A 19,104-nucleotide genomic window follows, 5' to 3' on the forward strand; every position below is an offset into this window, starting at 1 on the left:
ATAAATAAATACATTTAAAAGTTAATACAAATAATTACATGAATAAATAAAAAGGAAAATTAAACTGAAGAATAAATAAATAAGGGAATTAATACAAAGATAAATAAATAAAAAATAAATATCAATTTATGTCACATTTTATCAATTAATTAATGGCTACAGTTATTTTTTAATATTATCTTTGCTACATTTATTGATATATTTGAGTCATTTATTTATTTATTAATTTATTTTGGCAGGTTCTGTCCTACATAGAAGCTGTGGTGGATACTGAGGTCAGGGCTACAGCAGTCAATTCGAGGAGTGAATGTGATAAAATAGCTGCTTTTACACTGGGAGATAGGACAGTGGTGTATTCCGTAACCTCGCATAGAAAACTATAGGATGGTTTGACGAGTACATACGCTGCTGCCATATAATATGGATGAGATGTCTTTGAAGCAACTGACTGAGAATCTTGGAAAATAAAACCATTGTCCTGCTTTTTGTCTAAAAATGTTAAGCTCAATATACTGCTATTTACATTACTCTTCCTGTGGAGAGATTCAAGTGTTCAATTCCAACACATAAACTGAACCAAAGTACATTTTCAAATTGGACACTAGTGCTCACAGAGCCGGCGGACTGGCTGTTCTGACAAAGATGCTTTATTTTACTATACAGTAAGTAACACCATCATTGTAAGCACATTGTTGACAGCAACTCCAATGCACTACATCAAACAGGATACAAAAGGCGATTAAAAGAGGAGAATAATGAAAGTCCTTTGTAAATAATCCAGACAGGAGATTATATACAGTCATAAAGTGAACAAAGAAGCAGACCAAACCAACTGTACAGCTTCATCTTCAGTCTATCCAGTAACCCTGTGATGCCTCCCCTGTAAATCAACAGGAAAATATATTGCTTCCAACATTACGTTTCAACAGAACTAGGACTAAAATAGGAAGCGCAGACAAATAATATGAAATCAAATAATGCTCTTCGGCCTGGAGGACACTATTCCTCTCACTAAACGACAGTCTTGTGTTTCTCATGGTGTGCACACTGAGCAGTATGAACCACTCAGGTGGATTTGGGTGGTAGAGCCACGTCCACACTAATGTTAATATATCTGAAAACACGCCAAACATGGAGACATGGTTCTGATCACAGCAGTGTTTCCAGACACAGTGAAATGGCACAACGGTAAGAAAATGAATACATCCACTCTATCTTCTTCTTTTTTCATCTGGCGAATAGCTGTTTCGGTAACGATTAGGGTTTAAAGGTGCAGTGTGTAGGATCTGGCGGCATCTAGTGGTGAGATTGCAGATCGCAACTAGGTGAAACTTCTCCCGTATGCCAAACATGTGGGAAAACTACGGTGGCCGACGCGGAAACGCGGAAACGCGGAAACGCGGAAACGCGGAAACGTGAAAACGCAAATGGCCCTATCCAGAGGCAGTGTTTAGTTTGTCCATTCTCGGCAAACATGGCGGAGCAACATGGCGGACTATGTGAAGAGGACCCGCTCCATATGTAGCTATTAACGGCTCATTCTAACGTAACAAAAATACAACAATACTTATTTTCAGGTGATTATATACTAAAGAAAACATACTATATTATACAGGGCTGTCAATTGGTGAAAATATTTAATCGCAAATAATTATATGATTTTCCATAGTTAATTGCGATTAATCGCACATTTTTAATCTGTTCAAATGTACCTTAAAGGGAGATTTGTCAGGTAGTTAATACTCTTATCAACATGGGAGTGGACAAATATGCTGCTTTGTGTAAATGTATGTATATATTCATTATGGGAAATCAATTAACAACACAAAACAATGACAGATATTGTCCAGAAACCCTCACAGGTACTGCATTTATCATAAAGAATATGTTCAAATCATAACATGGCAAACTGCAGCCCAACAGGCAACAACAGCTGTCAGTGTGTCAGTGTGCTGACTTGACTATGACTTGCCCCCAAACTGCATGTGATTATCATAAAGTGGGCATGTCTGTAAAGGGGAGACTCGTGGGTACCCATAGAACCCATTTACATTCACATATCATGAGGTCAGAAGTCAAGGGACCCCTTTGAAAATGACCATGACAGTTTTTCTTTGCCAAAATTTAGCATAAGTTTGGAGCGTTATTTAGCCTCATTCGCCAGTATCTTCACTCTAGCTTTAAAACTGAGGCCACTTCAACCTAAAAATTGCAAGTTGCTTTAATGCGTTAAAGAAATTAGTGGCGTTGAAACGAATTTGCATTAACGCGTTATTACAACGTTAACTTAAACAGCCCTAATATTTTATTCCATTTCTACCAATAGATCCCCTGAATGCTACACACTGGACCTTTAAAACACACAGCAACATAATAAACTTCCTGATCACTGACTGCATTTCATTACAGCCAAACCTTCTATTGCCAGGCATGAGTCAGGCATGAGTACAAAATAATAATTTCATTATTATTATTAAGACCTCACCCCACCACCTGACCAGCCTCCCAAAAATAAAGTCTCTAATTTTTTTCATTATTTCGATTTTTTATCAGTTCATTAATTTATTTTCCGTAAATTCTATTTCTCAAGACGAAGGTCTAAATGCTGTTTGAAAGTCTTCTTCACACTACCAGAATGACATTCAGGACAGTAAATACTGAATACTGAGAAAAAAAAAGTAGTCAAACTTAGAGTCTAAATATATTTGTACCAGCCTATAAAATATCCATCATGTGAAAAAATACAAAGGACAAACCTCCAGTAGCTGATGTAGTATTTACATACCAGCATAGCTTTGTGTGACACAAAGTCGGTAAATGAACTCGATGAACTTGTCCCACTGCTTCCAGTCTGTGTATCACCAACTAAGCTCATTGATATTTGAGCAGGTGGATTTAGAAACACTGTAGATTCCAATCAGATAATAAGAAATGAAATGAATACAACTTTAACATATAGACAGGTGTTAAGCACAGACCTTCTTGACGGATATAAAAAGAAAGCAGATTAAATACAGTCGAATTACAATACCATCTATTTACATGAACAATGAGTCACTACTGTCTACTCACAGTCTCTGATCACAGTGAACTCAACAGTTTCACTCACTCTGCTATTTGTTTTAATGACATTCTGCTCATTCATTTTCCAGATACAGTACATGAATTTGGTCACTGTACAGGTGGAGTCTCCGTCCCCCAGTACAGGCCATAAAAATGAAAACCTGGACCTACCTGGGCGATCCCCCAGCTGCCCTGCTCAGCAGACCGGGTTACAGCCAGCACTATTTCTTTGTATACAAGGGGGGTGGGCAGAACCTGGAGGCGGGGGCGGCGGCTGACTCACTGATCCACCTGCCTGACACGTTAAACTCCCTCCTTTAGATCTTAGGCGACGCGTACAGGAAGCTCGTCCCCCGCCTCGGGGCCCAGGCTGGTGTAGGTGACGGAGGGCTCCATGACTCCGGTACCGAGCGGAGGTTGGTCGCTGGCCGACTGGCCGCCTGTGTTCCTGAACTGCTTGTAGACTCGCGGGTCCTGGGCCACGTAGGTAGACGAGGTGAAGTAAAGGACCAGGCCCAAGATAATGATGAAGAAAGACAACAGATAGAGGCCCGAGAACTGCAACACAGAGACAGATGCACTTAAACATAGAAGCTGCTTTATGCTAGTTTAAATCCTGTCTTTTATATCTTTCAGTTTATTATTATAGGAACCGTCAGTCTTTGTGTCCTGTCCAGAGACTCTCTAGATAACAGGGAAGAGATGTCAGTTAGTTGTCTGTCACTAGTGAGGCTGATTTATCAATGCACTCCTTAAAAAAGATCAAAATTGATGCAACAGAAACATAAATATTATCTCTTTTGTTCCTCTTCTTCCTTGTCAAAACCTGGCGCCTACATTACCCACCATGCAACCAAGTGTGTTATGCAAGATGTCCGGACATCGTTTTGACCTGCACGTCACCAAATGAGTGCTTCCTGTGCAGTTTGCTCTCACCTTGTAGTGGAAGAGGAAGAGCCCACAGAAGAAGCTGTACAGGTCGGCTGTGAGCAGAGAGAGATTGACCGCGGTGGCGCTCGTTCTCTTCAGCACCACCGGCATGAAGCTGTACAGGCCGAACATGAAGGCACTGAAACCAACGTACAACAGACCTGCAAACACACCGCGGGAGCAAATGGTTTGACATTACATTTACACTGCTTTTTGGATTACCTGTTAATTACATGTTGTGTTAATATTACTGGTGTGTATGAATCCATGTTCTCACCTATCTGCCAGTCCCAGGGGACCCTCAGCAGCTCCTTGTGTTCCATGATGGCCCTGAGCACAAACACAGGGGTTAACATTCCCTGCACACTCACAGGAGGAACTGCACGGTATCTACTGGGAGAGTTGTCCCACTGAGCTGGACGGATCGGTTTGCATGACACTTATATCAAACCTCAAATAAAGAAATCTGCAGACATCGGATCAATGCACATGCTAAGTCAACCCATATTTGACAACATCATCTGCACGCCTCCCATGTTAAGGTGAGGATGGGATGCTTTAGCAGAATCAAGGGTTCTCCCAAAACATATAAGCAAAGTACAAGTACCTCAACATTGTACTTAAAGGGATAGTTCAGATTTTTTTTAAGTGGGGTTGTATGAGGTACGGTCGGCATGCCCCCAGTTTGGAGAAACGGACAGGAGTACCAGATGGGAGCAAAGCAATGTACTGCTGTGGACGGGGGCAGCAGGAAAACAGATTTTAGATATCTAAAAGAAAGGCCCACCTCAGTGTTAATTTTGTTAATGAAAACTGTGACGAAATATGTTTGTCAGCGACACTTTTTTTCCACGACTAAGATGGGACGATGACGAGACGTCATTAAACACTAACGGTGTCGATATCAAACACGCTATATCGTTGACGGAAAAAGACGAGACTGAAATGTAGTTTAAAAACATAAAAAACTAAATCTTTCGCCGTCAGTCAGGAGGACTCAAACTAACTGCAAAGCTGCATTCTTAATCATTGAACCTGTGTTTTTCATCAGATAATAAGAAGATCAAATTTTATGTGAAATAAATTTGATAAATTTGATAGTTTTATAATCTGATGACTAAACAGGACTAAGATTAAATAAAAATAAAAAATAGCTAAGAGAGAAAACATTTTGACTAAAATCAAAGGACTTTTCGGTTACTAAAACTGGACTAAAACATTTTGAGTTGTCGTCGACTAAAACTATGGGGGATAAAAATTACTAAAATGTGACTAAAACTAATAAGCATTTTTGTTTTAAGACTAAGACTAAATCTAAAATAGCTGCCAAAATTAACACTGGGTCACCTATAGAAATCAATATCGATATCAGTTAAAGTGTACACTAAATTTATAACACTATCGCCGTTTTATCTTGCCGTGAGACAGCTATACAGTCTATGTTTCTGACAGGGAACTGAAGCTGTTCTTTGGTTAGTCCGGATTCACCGAAGTCACACAATAACACAAACAAACTAACCGATCGAGGCAGTGGTAGACCAGCAACCCCGGTATTTTGCGAGGTAAACTTACTGTTTTTTTTCAATGGAGTCTGGTGGCTTTGGCCAGAGCATAGACGGATACAACAGCTTCAGTTTCCCGTCGGAAACAGCTGTCTCGCGGCAAGATAAAGCGGGAATAATATTCAAACTATAGCGTACACTTAAACTGATATTGATTTTTTTAGGTATCTAAAATCCGTTTTGCTGCCGCCCCCGCCCACAGCAGTACATTGCTTTGCACCCGTGCTGGTACTCCTGTCTGCTTCTCCAAACTGGACGCATGCTGACCGTCATCTACTGTAGGTAATACACTGACTATGGATCATTACCTCTAAGTACCTCATACATCCCCACTTCAAAAAATCCAAACTATCCCTTTAACTACAGCACTTGAGTACTGTTGGTAAGTTACGTTCCACCACTGCACAGCTGTCATATGGTCTATCTCTCCCCACCACACAAACTCACAGCTGGATGCCGCTGAAGAAGGATCCGAAGAGTCCCATCATGCCGAGGAACTCCACGCGGCTCAGGTTCTTCACGATGAACTCCTCACAGACGTTGGAGATCCCGTACAGCGTCGCTCCTCCCAGAACCAAAAGGTCCCCAAACAGCTTCTGCTCTCCTGATAGAGGAGGGAGAAGGACGGGTGGAAGGAGGGAAACGGGAGCAGAAGAGGTTGACTGAACGTCCAACAAACTGGCAACATCCACCTGTCCCCTGAGCTTGAACAGATGTGTGCCCCACATGGTCAGGAATGCTTTGGGGTACTCACCGAGGCCTTGCTGCCGGCCGAGCAGGACGTCAGCTCCCACCATGCAGCCAACACCCAGCAGACACAGTCCCGCCCCGACAAAGTGGACGGCCTTGTACCTCACCAAAAGAAAGAACCAGGACAGCAGCAGGACCACCGGGATGGCAAAACAGTCCAACAGCTGAGAGGACGGACAGAAACAGAGAGACAAACACAGACAGACATGATGAGTTCTTTTATTTGTGGTTCAGTTAGTAGTTTCAGTAGTCGGCTGGGAAATCACGGTGCAACAATGGACTCCACAGCGTTAGAGCCAGGCCTTCCTTCTGGCCCGGTAAACCTCTCACCCATACTGGAGGACTTTACAGATACAAAGACACTCAAAGCACACCTGGATCCTGATCAAGGGGCAACCTCCGGGTCTGAAAAGTGAAGCCAATGCTGAAGTGCCTTAAACTTGCATTCTTTCAAACAGCCAGCAGGGGGCGACTCCTCTGGTTGCAAAAAGAAGTCTGATTGTATAGAAGTCTATGAGAAAATGAGCCTACTTCTCACTTGATTTATTACCTCAGTAAACATTGTAAACATGAGTTTATGGTCTCAGTCGCTAGTTTCAAGTCTTCTTCAATACAGCATGATGTTCATTTAGTAAATTATGGTCCCATTTAGAGTCAAATAGACCATAAAGCAGGGGATGCTTTAGGGCGGGGCTACCTTGTGATTGACAGGTCGATACTGCGGCGTTGTCCAATCTGGGTGTTGTCCGTGTTTTCATCTTGAAAGTTCGTGAAAAGTGAAAGTTAATTATGACATTTTTGGTCGCCTAAAAATGTCTTATTCAGCGTTCGGTTGTACTTAGCTCCACCCTCTCGGGTCACTTCTGGTTGCAAAAAAACAAGATGGCGACGGCCAAAATGCAGAACTCAAGGCTTTAAAAACCGTAGTCCACAAACCAATGGGTGACGTCTTGGTGACTACGTCCACTTCTTATACAGGCCTACGGTCTATGATCTTGATCATAGAGGTTTGTCTGTTTGATTTATTTATTAAGGGTGTGGTTTCAGGTGGCGTCTTTGTGTTTGGGCCCAAATATCTAGTCAGTAAGAAAAGTGTCACATGAATATAGTATCTGCTTCAAGTCTGCAATTTGACCTTTAAAGGGGGGGATGGTTCAGGGTGGGACTCAGAGAAAAAGTCGCTACTTTGAGCAACACGGACTGCGCCACGGATTAATCAATACACGGCACAGAGAGAGAGAGTCGCTTCTGAAACGCGCTGGGTCACCTCTGGTGGAATCACAAGCACAGTCTAGTGTGCAACTTGCACAAACCTCAGTCCTACCAGTGGGTGGAGAGGGGTGGGTGGCAGGTTAACAAGGGGCATCCATCTTGGTCATTTTGCTGACAAGGGAGACAGCATCTCCCTCCTAAAATCGCCTACTGACTGCGACTAAATAAGCCATCTGGCTGAACTATGGATGGTGTTGACTCCTGTTAAGCAGGTATTAAAAAGACAGCTGAGGGCTTTCCTCAGGAGGGAACAAGTCTGCTACACGACGCAGGCTTTAAGCTTCATATGGGCTGCAAGGAGAGTGGTGCACAGAGTAAGGGATGATGATAGTCACGTTTAATAAATGTGAATGTCTGTAGGCTCTTTAAAATGACTCAAACTCAGTGATTGAGCCACTGTGTGCAAAGTGACTCCAGTATTTTGTGATAACGTGATAGGTGCAGTAATACAGTACACACAGGAAACTGTTAGTGTGTCTGTAGATACACTAACTGTGTGCAACAGTATCATCTTCCTTTGTTGCTGACCGTCCTGTTAAAAGCCACTCCAGGGGGCTCTGTACCCGGCCTGTCAGTCCTGCAGGGATGGTCCTGGCTATTTTCAGCCCTATTGATCCCTTGCCATTTCGATCCAGGAATGTAAGCTGATTCCTTTCGTTGAACAGGTTAGATAAGTGCCTCACTGCACTGCCTAACATTCAGCCTTATAACATCATTTATTGCATTACATACAGGAAATGAATTACATTCTGGGAACAGCAATACATCTAATGTGTGTTAATAGGCACTATGTAGGCTAATGTGAGCCAGATAAAGGGCTATTTCAGTCTTTTAGTATAGTGCTCCATTAGGTTAAGGGACTCACAAGTGAAGATTAAAAACACTAACACCTCTTTCATACAGTTGATGTGTGTGTGTGTGTGTGTGTGTGTGTGTGTGTGTGTGTGTGTGTGTGTGTGTGTGTGTGTGATGTGGGTGTACTCAAAGAGCTCTGATCCATTCAGATGAACTGCCGATGCAGGTTTGACCCGCGTCACTGTTGGTTTGATTGGAGTCCAAAGAACGTGTATCGCCAAGACGTGAAAGTCAATTGGTCGTTCCATTGCAACGTCAGCGCCCAGCAGCAGAGTTACGCTTCCGCCATTTTGGACTGAAAGAGTCTACCGGACGCCAGTAAAACGTCCGCCTACAAAGTGCCGTACAAACATAAAACATAATTTCTATTCTATTGTCATATTCTACCGAAATGGCCCGTGTTGAACAATAAAATATTATGAATATAATAAGCATTTTCAGTCCAAAATGGCGGCAGCGGTTGCCAGAGTTTCGTCTCTTTGCTTCTATACTCTTTGATAAGTCTGCAGGAGTTTGCGGCCATGCTAGTTCTTAGGCACAGGGGTGCTCTGAGCTAAATGCTAACCTCAGCATGCTAACATGCTCACAATGACAATGCGCTAGCATGCTGATGCTTAGCAGGTATAATGTTTACCGTGTTTACCTTATTAGTGTAGCATGTTAGCATGCTAATGTTAGCTAATTAGCAGTAAACACAAAGTCCAGCTGAGGCTGATGGGAATGTCATTAGTTCTGCAGGTACTTGGTCATAAACCAGTAGTATTACCAGTATTACCAGCAATGTATTGGAGGAGGATCACTATTATTATGATTCATCCTGAGGGGAACATGAATGTCTACCAAATTTCCTGGCAATCCATACAATATTTGTTGTGATATTTCAGTCTGGACCAAGGTGATGGACCAGCTGACACTGCCATTGGCTGAGGTATCCTCACTTTTACTCCTTTGTATGGGTCAGACTCATAGACTGTAAATAAGAAGTGGACGTAGTCACCATGACATCAACCATTGGTTTGTGGACTACGGTTTTGAAGCCTTGAGTTTGGCATTTTGGCCGTCGCCATCTTGTTTTTTTGGAATCAGAAATGACACGAGAGGGTGGAGCTAAGTGCAATCGAACGCTGAATAAGACATTTTTAGGCGACCAAAAATGTTACAATTAACTTTCATGAATGGTCATTTTGTTTGACTTGACAAAAGCTCCTCCAGGACCACAGAAGACAAGATACGACCAGGACCACGAGGACATGTTGATGTGTGTGAACTGCAGTATCACAAAGTTACTTCCTTTCATAGAAATAAAGCTTTACACACACACACACAAACCCACCTGTACACTGGAGAGCGTAGTGTACTGGTAAGCTTTAAGCACCAGATAGTTGGCCTCGATGTCTATCAAACCCAGAATCATGTATTTCCACCAGCGCTGCTTCAGAATGGCCAGCAGGTTCCCATCCCCTAGTCAGAGAGAGACAGCGAGAGACGGGACGTGATGAAAATACTAAAGCAAATCAGTGTGGTAAATATACATCAACAGAACAGAGTGGACACACAAACTGTATATACAGCTGATTCTGCCTCCACAGCATGTAAAGGCCTTCAGTGCTTCCTAGTTTGTTGCTAGAATCATCTGCAATCATACTGCCTGAGGAAGACCATAATGAACCAGCACCGCCAAGCCCCCCCATCAGTTCCCCAGCCTTCATGTGGCAGGAGCTTTTAAAGGTGCAATGTGCCAGAATTTTAGCTTAAAACATAAAAAAATGAACTAACATCATCAGGAAAATGCACTAATAGCCAAATCCAGAGTTATTTCCCTTCCTCCGTTCATGTGAATGAGAGCCAGACCGAGGCTGGAGCGAGGGCTGGGAGGCAGAGTTAGCAAGCCGCGACAACACATACTGTAGCGGCAGTGACCCCGTGACCGAGCCATGTGACCGAGCGGAGGCTACTGCGCCTGCTCTATAGGCCCAATGGATGCGGAAGATCGCCGGAAGATCCGGGTACTGGGAAGTCGAGCCATTTTGTCTTCGTGCTCCACTGAGCAACTCTCATAGGAATGAACGGGGCCCCGCCTCCAACGCTGTATCCAGTTCTCTTTATACATCCATGATACAACCATAGTCTGTGTGTGTTTGTTTATTGGATTAAATCCAAAGTGGTAGAAACAAGGAAACGACTCGTCCTCGCCGCCACCAGGAGACCACTTCACCTGGAGGAGGGCGGGCGGCGGCTCCACGAGACAAGCCTTCAGTTAGCAGTTAGCTGTAGCAACTAGCATTCAGCCGGAGGGGAGTCGGAGCGGTCATACTAGCTTGTCAAGAAGGAGGTTAAATAATGCTTCAAACTTGTGCTAAATTTTATCGAGGAAAAACTGTCGTGGCCATTTTCAAAGGGGTCCCTTGACCTCTGACCTCCAGATATGTGAATGTAAATGGGTTCTATGGGTACCCACAAGTCTCCCCTTTACAGACATGAACACTTTATGATAATCATGGTAAACAGAGTTTTATATTATCGTAAACAAATATTAAATAATTGACAATTTATAATAATAATAATAATAATAATTGGGTTTCTGGACAATATATATCATTGTTTTGTGTTGTTAATTGATTTCCCAAAAAAAGGTGTGATTATTTTGCAATTAATCGTGATGAACTATTTTAATCGACTGAGAGCCCTAAGGGCCTATTAATGACGCATTCACCTCATAAATCACACTGCTTTTAATATTAATCTGTTTGGATATTGGAGATTCTGGCCCTGGTATTACTTGGTATTAGTAATAGTGTTGTCCGCTCCTGGTTTCATCATACTTACAGCATTAACATCAGTCACACGCACGCACGCACGCACGCACGCACGCACACACACACACACACACACACACCTCTGAGTTAGTGTCCTTACCTTGCCTGACTGCCAGCGTGGTGGTGTAGACCAGAAACAGCAGGATGTAGTTGAGGAAGCTCTGGAACACCGGCGTGTTGGCGTGGAAGTCATCAGCCAGGTACTTGCTGATGAGACTGATGGCACAGATTAACAAGGACAGGACCTGACCCAGGGCCAGGGTCACCAACAGGTCTCTGCAGGGGACGGGAGACATGGACCAAGGGACATCAGTGTTTCATTAAGGAGGACTTTACATCATGATCAGAAGGCAGTATGATAGTCTCAGTATTACATCAGCTAGTTACATATATTTCTGTCAGTCATGTGGCCGGTGTTTTGTGTTTAATATTGAAATCATACTTCAACCTGCAACTTGTCCACTAGGGGGCAGCGGAAACACATTAACATATCACCACCTTTTACTGTAAGCTGATATGACGATCTCATTTACACATCCAGCAGTTACACAGCAACATTTTAAATCTATATCTAAGATGACATAGTTTACAAACAAGTTTAGATGTCACTTTATTAGGTACACCTTTCTTATGCTGGTAGGAGCCCCATTTGCCTCCCGTATAGCCCGATTTCTTTGTGGCATAAGTTCAACTCCTTGCCGGAAGCATTGCTCAGATATTTCTTGTCGACTGGGCCGGCTTAAGGCACAGGCCATATAGGTCTAGCTGCCCTCTAAAAAAAAATAACAATAATAATTTCGAAAAAAATGCCGTTGTGCGCCCTTCCTCATTTTCTGCATTAAGGTAATAAATGAACGAAATAAATTTTTCACCCCTGTAACTCTCTTTCTCTGGACTGCAGTTTGCTATGTTATGAGCTTAGCATATTTTTTATGCTAAATGCAGTACCTGTGAGGTTTTCTGACAATATCTGTCATTGTTTTGTTTTGTTAATTGATTTCCAATAATAAATATATACATACATTTGCATAAAGCAGCATATTTACCCACTCCCATGTTGATAAGAGTATTAAATACTAGACAAATCTCTCTTTAAGGTACATTTTGAACAGATATAAAATGTGCAATTCATTTGAAATTAACTATGGACAATCATGTGATTAATCATTTAAGATTGACAGCCCTAATAAATACTAATCTCAATAAATATATTGAACATAAAAATTGGAAGAAAACGAAAATGTCCCTGCTTGTGGGCATATTGGCTGGTGGTCCCGGGGTAGTCAGTAACAAATATCGGATAATATTCAAGGTTTATTAATGAACGTATCGTTAGACTGTAACGGTCCTCAAACCTAAATTCTATACATTGATTAGTTTGATGTTAGAAGATAGATCAATATTGTTTATAGATAGATTATTTTCTGTCCAGCCGAACTCATTAATCACTATATCAGCATAGGAAAGACACTATTATGGTCTTGAACAACTTAAGACTCGGTCTTGACTTGGTCTCGACTGCCTTAGGACTTGGTCTTGACTCAGACTCGACTGGACCCGGTCTCGGTCTTGACTTGGACTCGATTGAACTGGACTTGACTACAGTCATGGCTGATAGTGAGCTGCAGCTACGTGTGTGTACTGGTTTATGTTTGTATTCTGCTCACTTTGCCTGATATGTTGCCGTCTTTGCGTGTCTGTGAGCCTGCTTTATTCTATCTGCCTACTAATGAAAAAGGATTTATTACAATAACATCCGTATGTGTCTGTAGCAGCAACAAGAACATCACCATGCCCACACACACACACACACACTGACATGGGCTTGACATGTTGGTCTCAAATTCAGCTTGCAGCCAGACTCCACCATCACAAGAGAGGACAGCGATACCAGGAATAAAAGAAAGAGCAGCAGATGGCAGGAAAGGATAGGAGACAAGGTGTGTGTGTGTGTGTGTGTGTGTGTGTGTGTGTGTGTTTCCACGAGAAATACAAAGGGAGTTTGCATTGCACAGTGAGAGTGAGGCATGTGGATAGAGATGAGTGAGGAGGCAGCAGCAGGACAGCAGCCATTGTGCAGCAGCAGCAGCAGCAGCACCTCAGTATCTAGAGGCTGATAAAGCCAGCATGGCAGCCAGCAGGCACCGAACCAGCACACCGTGTCCGGGATCTGCTCCAGGACCAGAGGCTGCAGGAATGCCCCACCAGTCTGAAGACACACTACACACACACACACATGATGGGATGTCCATGCAAAGGGCAGGCAGATGTGGTTGTAATGTTGACACATCTGTTGCACAACACGCTTCTTCCTCCTCCTGCAGCAGCAGACTGGATGTGACAGGTTGATGTTACAGGTTGAAACAAAAAGGTGTCCGCAGTGACGAAGAGCGTGGAGTGAATGCAAAAGAAGGATGCTCGCATCGGATCATCATCATCATCATCATCATCATCATCATCCTCATCATCTTACCTGGTTAGGAGCCTCCTGATCCGCTGGATGAGGCTGGGCTCCGGGGTGCCGGTCCCTCTGGGGAGGCTCTCCACCGTGGAGACCACAGACATCATCCTCACACACACTGAGACCAGATCAGCGCATTGTGAGGAGGAGGAGGAGGAGGAGGAGGAGGAGGAGGAGGCGGAGGAGCAGGCTCACCTCAGCGGACCCTCCTGGTCTCCGTGTCCGTGCGGTGGTCCGGTTCAGGTGTGAACACCCAGCAGAGCAGTGCGTACCGGTGTGGTTGTGGCTGTGGTGGATCAGTCTGCTGCAGGTCTGCCCGTCCCTCCTCTCCGATCACAGACTAGACTGGATTCAGAAGCAGATCGTGTGTTTAACATGGAGGAGGAGCTGGTTTCTACCAGCAGGTGTCGTCCTCTCACCCAGACAGCCTCCTCCTCCTCCTCATTCCTCCTCCTCCTGGGACGAAGACGTAACCCTGTACATCAGGATGGATGAACGTGTACCAACGTGTCAGTCAGAAATAACCTCTTTCAGATGATGATGTCACCACATCCGGTTTAAAACTACAATCATGTTGTGGTTGATTCGGTTTGAAACAGTCTGAAACTCAAAATTATATAGGAGTCTATAAATTCCTCCCCATGCCATCTGAGTCCATTTCCTCTGAGTCCACCACATAAGGACACAGGCAAAACTCAAAGAGCTTTTCTGTCTACATACTTATTTGTTCATTTCTTATACTTGTTTATTTATTTCATTTTAGGGCTGTCATTCGATTACAATAGTTAATCGTAATTAATTGCACATTTTTTAACTGTTCAAAATGCACCTTAAAGGCAGATTTGTCAAGTATTTAATACACTTATCAACATGGGAGTGGGCAAATATGCTGCTTTATGCAAATGTATGTATATATTTATTACTGGAAATCAATTACCAACACAAAACAATGACAGATAATGTCCAGAAACCCTCACAGGTACTGCATTTAGCATAAAAAATATGCTCAAATCATAACATGGCAAACTGCAGCCCAACAGGCAACAACAGCTGTCAGTGTGTCAGTGTGCTGACTTGACTATGACTTGCCCCAAACTGCATGTGATTATCATAAAGTGGGCATGTCTGTAAAGGGGAGACTCGTGGGTACCCATAGAACCCATTTTCATTCACATATCTAGACATCAGAGGTCAAGGGACCCCCTAGAAAATGGCTGGTTGGTACCAATGGGTTCCTTCTAGCTTTAAAACTGAGACCGCTACAACCTAAAAATCACAAGTTGCATTAATGCGTTAAATTGAAATATGAAATTGCGTTTAACCGTTATTATTGTGTTAACTTTGACAGCCCTATTTTATCTTCTTTTTTTATCTATTTATTTAATGTGACAAAAAAAAGACAAACATATAGCAAACTCTTAATGCACAATTTCTCACGTAAAAAATACTTTAAAAAAACGTGAATAAATATGTCTGAAAAGGAGCATGAAGAAGTGTACACTTATATTACCCTTCTCCATAACTAAAACAATTAACTTAATATTTATCATACATACAACTCGTACAACTACTCCAATGCTATTATATACAACCCAAATATTCACCCATTGTCAATCAGATAGAACTTAAACAATTACTTCACACTCATATACCAACCCTTCCTCAGGACTATAGCCTACCGCTTAAAAAATACATATTTATTTTTTGTACATCTTCTTGAACTGACTTATATTTGGACTTTGGTTGAGTCCTATATATCCAAACCATTCCACATCAAACTCACCCTACAAATTGAAATAGACATACTCTTCATAGTGGTACCAACCAAGGTGATAATAGTTTGGAATTTTCAATTAGTTTTATTTTATTTTATTTTTATAAATTTCATTTTAGTTAGTTTTCAGAGTGCGTTTGCTTGTTTTAGTTTAGTGTCAGTTTTTTTCAGACAGGTTTAGCTTTAGTTTTTATACATTTCGTTTTAGTTTGTTTTTGTTAAGGCCAGCTATAATGTCTCAGAAGTATGTAGCTACATATACATAATGTTATTCATGTTTCATGTTTAATCTTTGTGCTACTTTAGCGCCTGATGTGAGGCATAGAGGCATCTCCTGGAAGGTCAAGTCCGTACAGTTTCTGTGGAAATTCATGACGTCTCCTTTTTTCGGTAGTGATATTATAGCTTAAAAAAAAGAAGCTAAAAATGAAATGAATGTATGTTCTTTTTTCATTTATTTTTTTATTTTTTAACCAGGAAATATAGTTTTTAGTTTTTCTTAAAGGGTTTAGTTTTTATTTAGTTTCAGTTCACGAAAAATATGTTTCACTGCCTAGTTTTAGTTTACTACAATAACCCTTGTACGAACACAATGCTTTATAAAAATGAAACTTCCCTTTTAAATTGTATCCCTCCTCTCTGTCTGAGAACACTTTATATATGTTACCTGGAAGTACATAATTTCCTGCTTCATACATAATCTACTACTAGATGCATGAACTTCAAAGCAGGTGACTTTAAAAACAGTGTGTTTGTGATATCCAACATTTAGAGTATAGACTTCATCTGATCACCGTTTCAGTGTGAATAGACTGAAAACCTGTTTAAAAGGAGTATTATATGGATTTGGGACACAGCTACTTAGGGACTTAGTTGTAGTTGTCAGGTTTGTTGCTCTGGACCTACGAGAACTGATCAACACCGTCACCCACACTGTTTCATTTGAAGGATCCACTGTTTCACGAGAAGAAACAAGAGTTAGTGAAACGTTGAAAACCTCAGGGAGGTGTGCCATCCACAGTCGCTACCTAACCATATGATGTAACTGTATCAGTGAAGACACTGATCCACCGATCAGTGTGCCTTCATCTCAGGGATGACAGCTCTCACCCAGAGAATACTCTCTGCCGTATAGTGATCATGTAGCATACGTACCAGTCTTTGAACCAGCTTGTTTTGTGTTTTTACCACATGTACACTGAAACAAAGACACACAGCGGCCCAGAACAGTCCTTTTAAAACAGTCAAGACCGTGATCTATCACCATGAACTCTGCTGTCTGTAGATATATAAAGGTAACATGGAGAGGATTCTGTTGGGGAATGAATTTGATTATATTGTAAATTAAAGAAGAAATTAGAGGACAGAAACACCTCGCTTGAAGTCCTGCCTTTTTTTCCCGTAACGTGGTGATGTCACCAAGTAACACATTTGCTAAATACCTGCCTAGCAACTAGTTTGGCCTGCCTTTAAAGGTTCCATATTGTAAAAAAGTGGGATTTTCATGTCTTTTATATTATAAAGCAGGTTTAAGTGCTTTATAAATACTGTTAAACTATCAAAATGCTCAATGTACAGAGAAATACACACAGCCCGTATTCAGAAATTGTGTGTTTGAAACCAGCCGTTAGGATTTCTGTCCATTTGTGATGTCACAAATATACAATATTTAGACCATTACATGGTTTTAAATGCAAACATTTTAAATGTGTCCCAGTTTATTTCCTGTTGCAGTGTATGTGAATGACATCAGATGACAGGATGTAAACATGGACCCAAGCTGTTGCCCAGCAACGCAATTCCGTTGCAATTCCGTTGAAATGCACTAAAACGGAGCGTTTCAGACAGAGGGTAAATACAGGTATATTCAGGCAGACAGTATGAGGAAAATAAAGTTTTTTTTAACATTACAGCATGTAAACATGTTCTAGTAGAAACACAAAATACAAGTATCGACCTGAAAATGAGCACGATATGGGACCTTTAAACAAAGCTAGTTACAGCGGAGCTGGAACAGAGTCCAAAGAGTTTGGTTCAGTTGACCAATCACAGCAGAGTGGTCCAGCTGACCAATCAGAGCAGACTAGGCTTTTCAGGAGGGGGGGGCAGGAGCTCAAACAGAGCGTTTCAGACAGACGGTGAAAAGAGGTGCAGCAGCACAGCCGGTATGAGAAAAGTAAAGTGTTTTTTGAACATTAAAACATGTCAACATGTTTTAGTAGAAACCCAAATTACAAAGTATGCCCCTGAAAATAAGCTTAATAGGTCCTCTTTAGTGCAATCATGCACCAGACATCTGCCAATGGATCCAGACACAGTGTACATGTGAGATGTGGTAGGATGACTGTGTACTGTACAGCAGCACAGTGACATGAAGTGAAGCAGTCATTATATCACACAGCAGCTGGCTTTGGTTTGATGGCTCCTTGCATGGAGGTGAAAATGCAATGCACTGAAATCACATGATGATGCTGAGGCTCTCTGTGATGGGGACACAAACAGTCATTCCAAAGGCAACTACAGTCCTCTCACACTCATCACTACGTACATAGACAACACATAGGGCACTCTACTCTACATCCTCCAGAGGAGATTCTTATAAAGCAGCCAGGAGCAGCTAGGGTTGATTTTAACAGGCTTATCTAACGATCATAACTGTATTCTCTCACATACATACATACTAGGGCTGTCATTCGATTAGAATATTTAATCGCGATTGATTGCATGATTGTCCATAGTTAATCACATTAATCACATATTTTTTATCTGTTCAAAACGTACCTTAAAGGGAGATATTTCAAGTATTTAATACTCTTATCAACATGGGAGTGGGCAAATATGCTGCTTTATGCAAATGTATGTATATATTTATTACTGGAAATCAATTACCAACACAAAACAATGACAGATATTGTCCAGAAACCCTCACAGGTACTGCATTTAGCATAAAAAATATGCTCAAATCATAACATGGCAAACTGCAGCCCAACAGGCAACAACAGCTGTCAGTGTGTCAGTGTGCTGACTTGACTATGACTTGTCCCAAACTGCATGTGATTATCATAAAGTGGGCATGTCTGTAAAGGGGAGACTTGTGGGCACTCATAGAACCCATTTTCATTCACATATCTTGAGGTCAGAGGTCAACGGACCCCTTTGAAAATGGCCATGACAGTTTGGAGCGTTATTTAACCTCCTCTGTGACAAGCTAGTATGACATTGTTGGTACCAAGCCCTCTACAACCTAAAATTATACCTACAACAAAGTTAATCAAATTAATTGCGTTAATGCGTTAAAGAAATTAGTAGCGTTAAAATGAATTTGCGTTAACGCGTTAACTTTGACAGCCCTGATACATAAATCTCTCAAAATCTGTGTGCTGGAAGCACATAAAAGATGGACATGAACTTCCATTTATGTCCATCGCTCACTTAATGCTCCTCTGGGAAGCAGTCGGGCAAAATGTTTATTAAATAAATAGCTATAATAGTTTGCATATTTATAATATTTTTATTGTTCAACACAGGCCATTTCAGTAGAGACATTAAATATGACAGAATAGAAATAATTTTGATTATTTTTTTATGGCACTTTGTAGGCAGACGTTTCTGGGTCGCTTT

At 41.7% G+C, this 19,104-nt stretch overlaps 1 protein-coding gene across 1 annotated transcript; it reads right to left on the bottom strand.

The window, feature by feature from the left end:
• Window positions 1-634: 634 nt before the first annotated feature.
• Window positions 635-14,052, bottom strand: slc35f1 (solute carrier family 35 member F1). Its single transcript, XM_074616081.1, has 9 exons — window positions 13,722-14,052; window positions 11,349-11,524; window positions 9,766-9,893; window positions 6,310-6,469; window positions 6,003-6,159; window positions 4,271-4,323; window positions 4,000-4,154; window positions 2,153-3,621; window positions 635-1,855 (listed from the first exon to the last, which is right to left on the bottom strand). Exons 1-8 carry the CDS (start codon window positions 13,814-13,816, stop codon window positions 3,388-3,390), a joined length of 1,158 nt encoding a protein of 385 aa, XP_074472182.1. The 5' UTR covers window positions 13,817-14,052; the 3' UTR covers window positions 635-1,855; window positions 2,153-3,387.
• Window positions 14,053-19,104: the final 5,052 nt, after the last annotated feature.

This window comes from Sebastes fasciatus, chromosome 18, assembly GCF_043250625.1.
Source record: "Sebastes fasciatus isolate fSebFas1 chromosome 18, fSebFas1.pri, whole genome shotgun sequence".
NCBI lineage: Eukaryota > Metazoa > Chordata > Actinopteri > Perciformes > Sebastidae > Sebastes > Sebastes fasciatus.

What these genes read in the sequence shown, in the direction of transcription:
- slc35f1 (XM_074616081.1), bottom strand. Translation starts at nt 13,816, where the DNA reads ATGATGTCTGTGGTCTCCACGGTGGAGAGCCTCCCCAGAGGGACCGGC. An exon ending in TTCTTCAGCGGCATCCAGCT is followed by an intron (nt 4,324 to 6,002) that starts GTGAGTTTGTGT and finishes GTTTGTGCTCAG; the next exon opens with GGCCATCATGGAACACAAGG. An exon ending in CCCCTGGGACTGGCAGATAG is followed by an intron (nt 4,155 to 4,270) that starts GTGAGAACATGG and finishes GTGTGTTTGCAG; the next exon opens with GTCTGTTGTACGTTGGTTTC.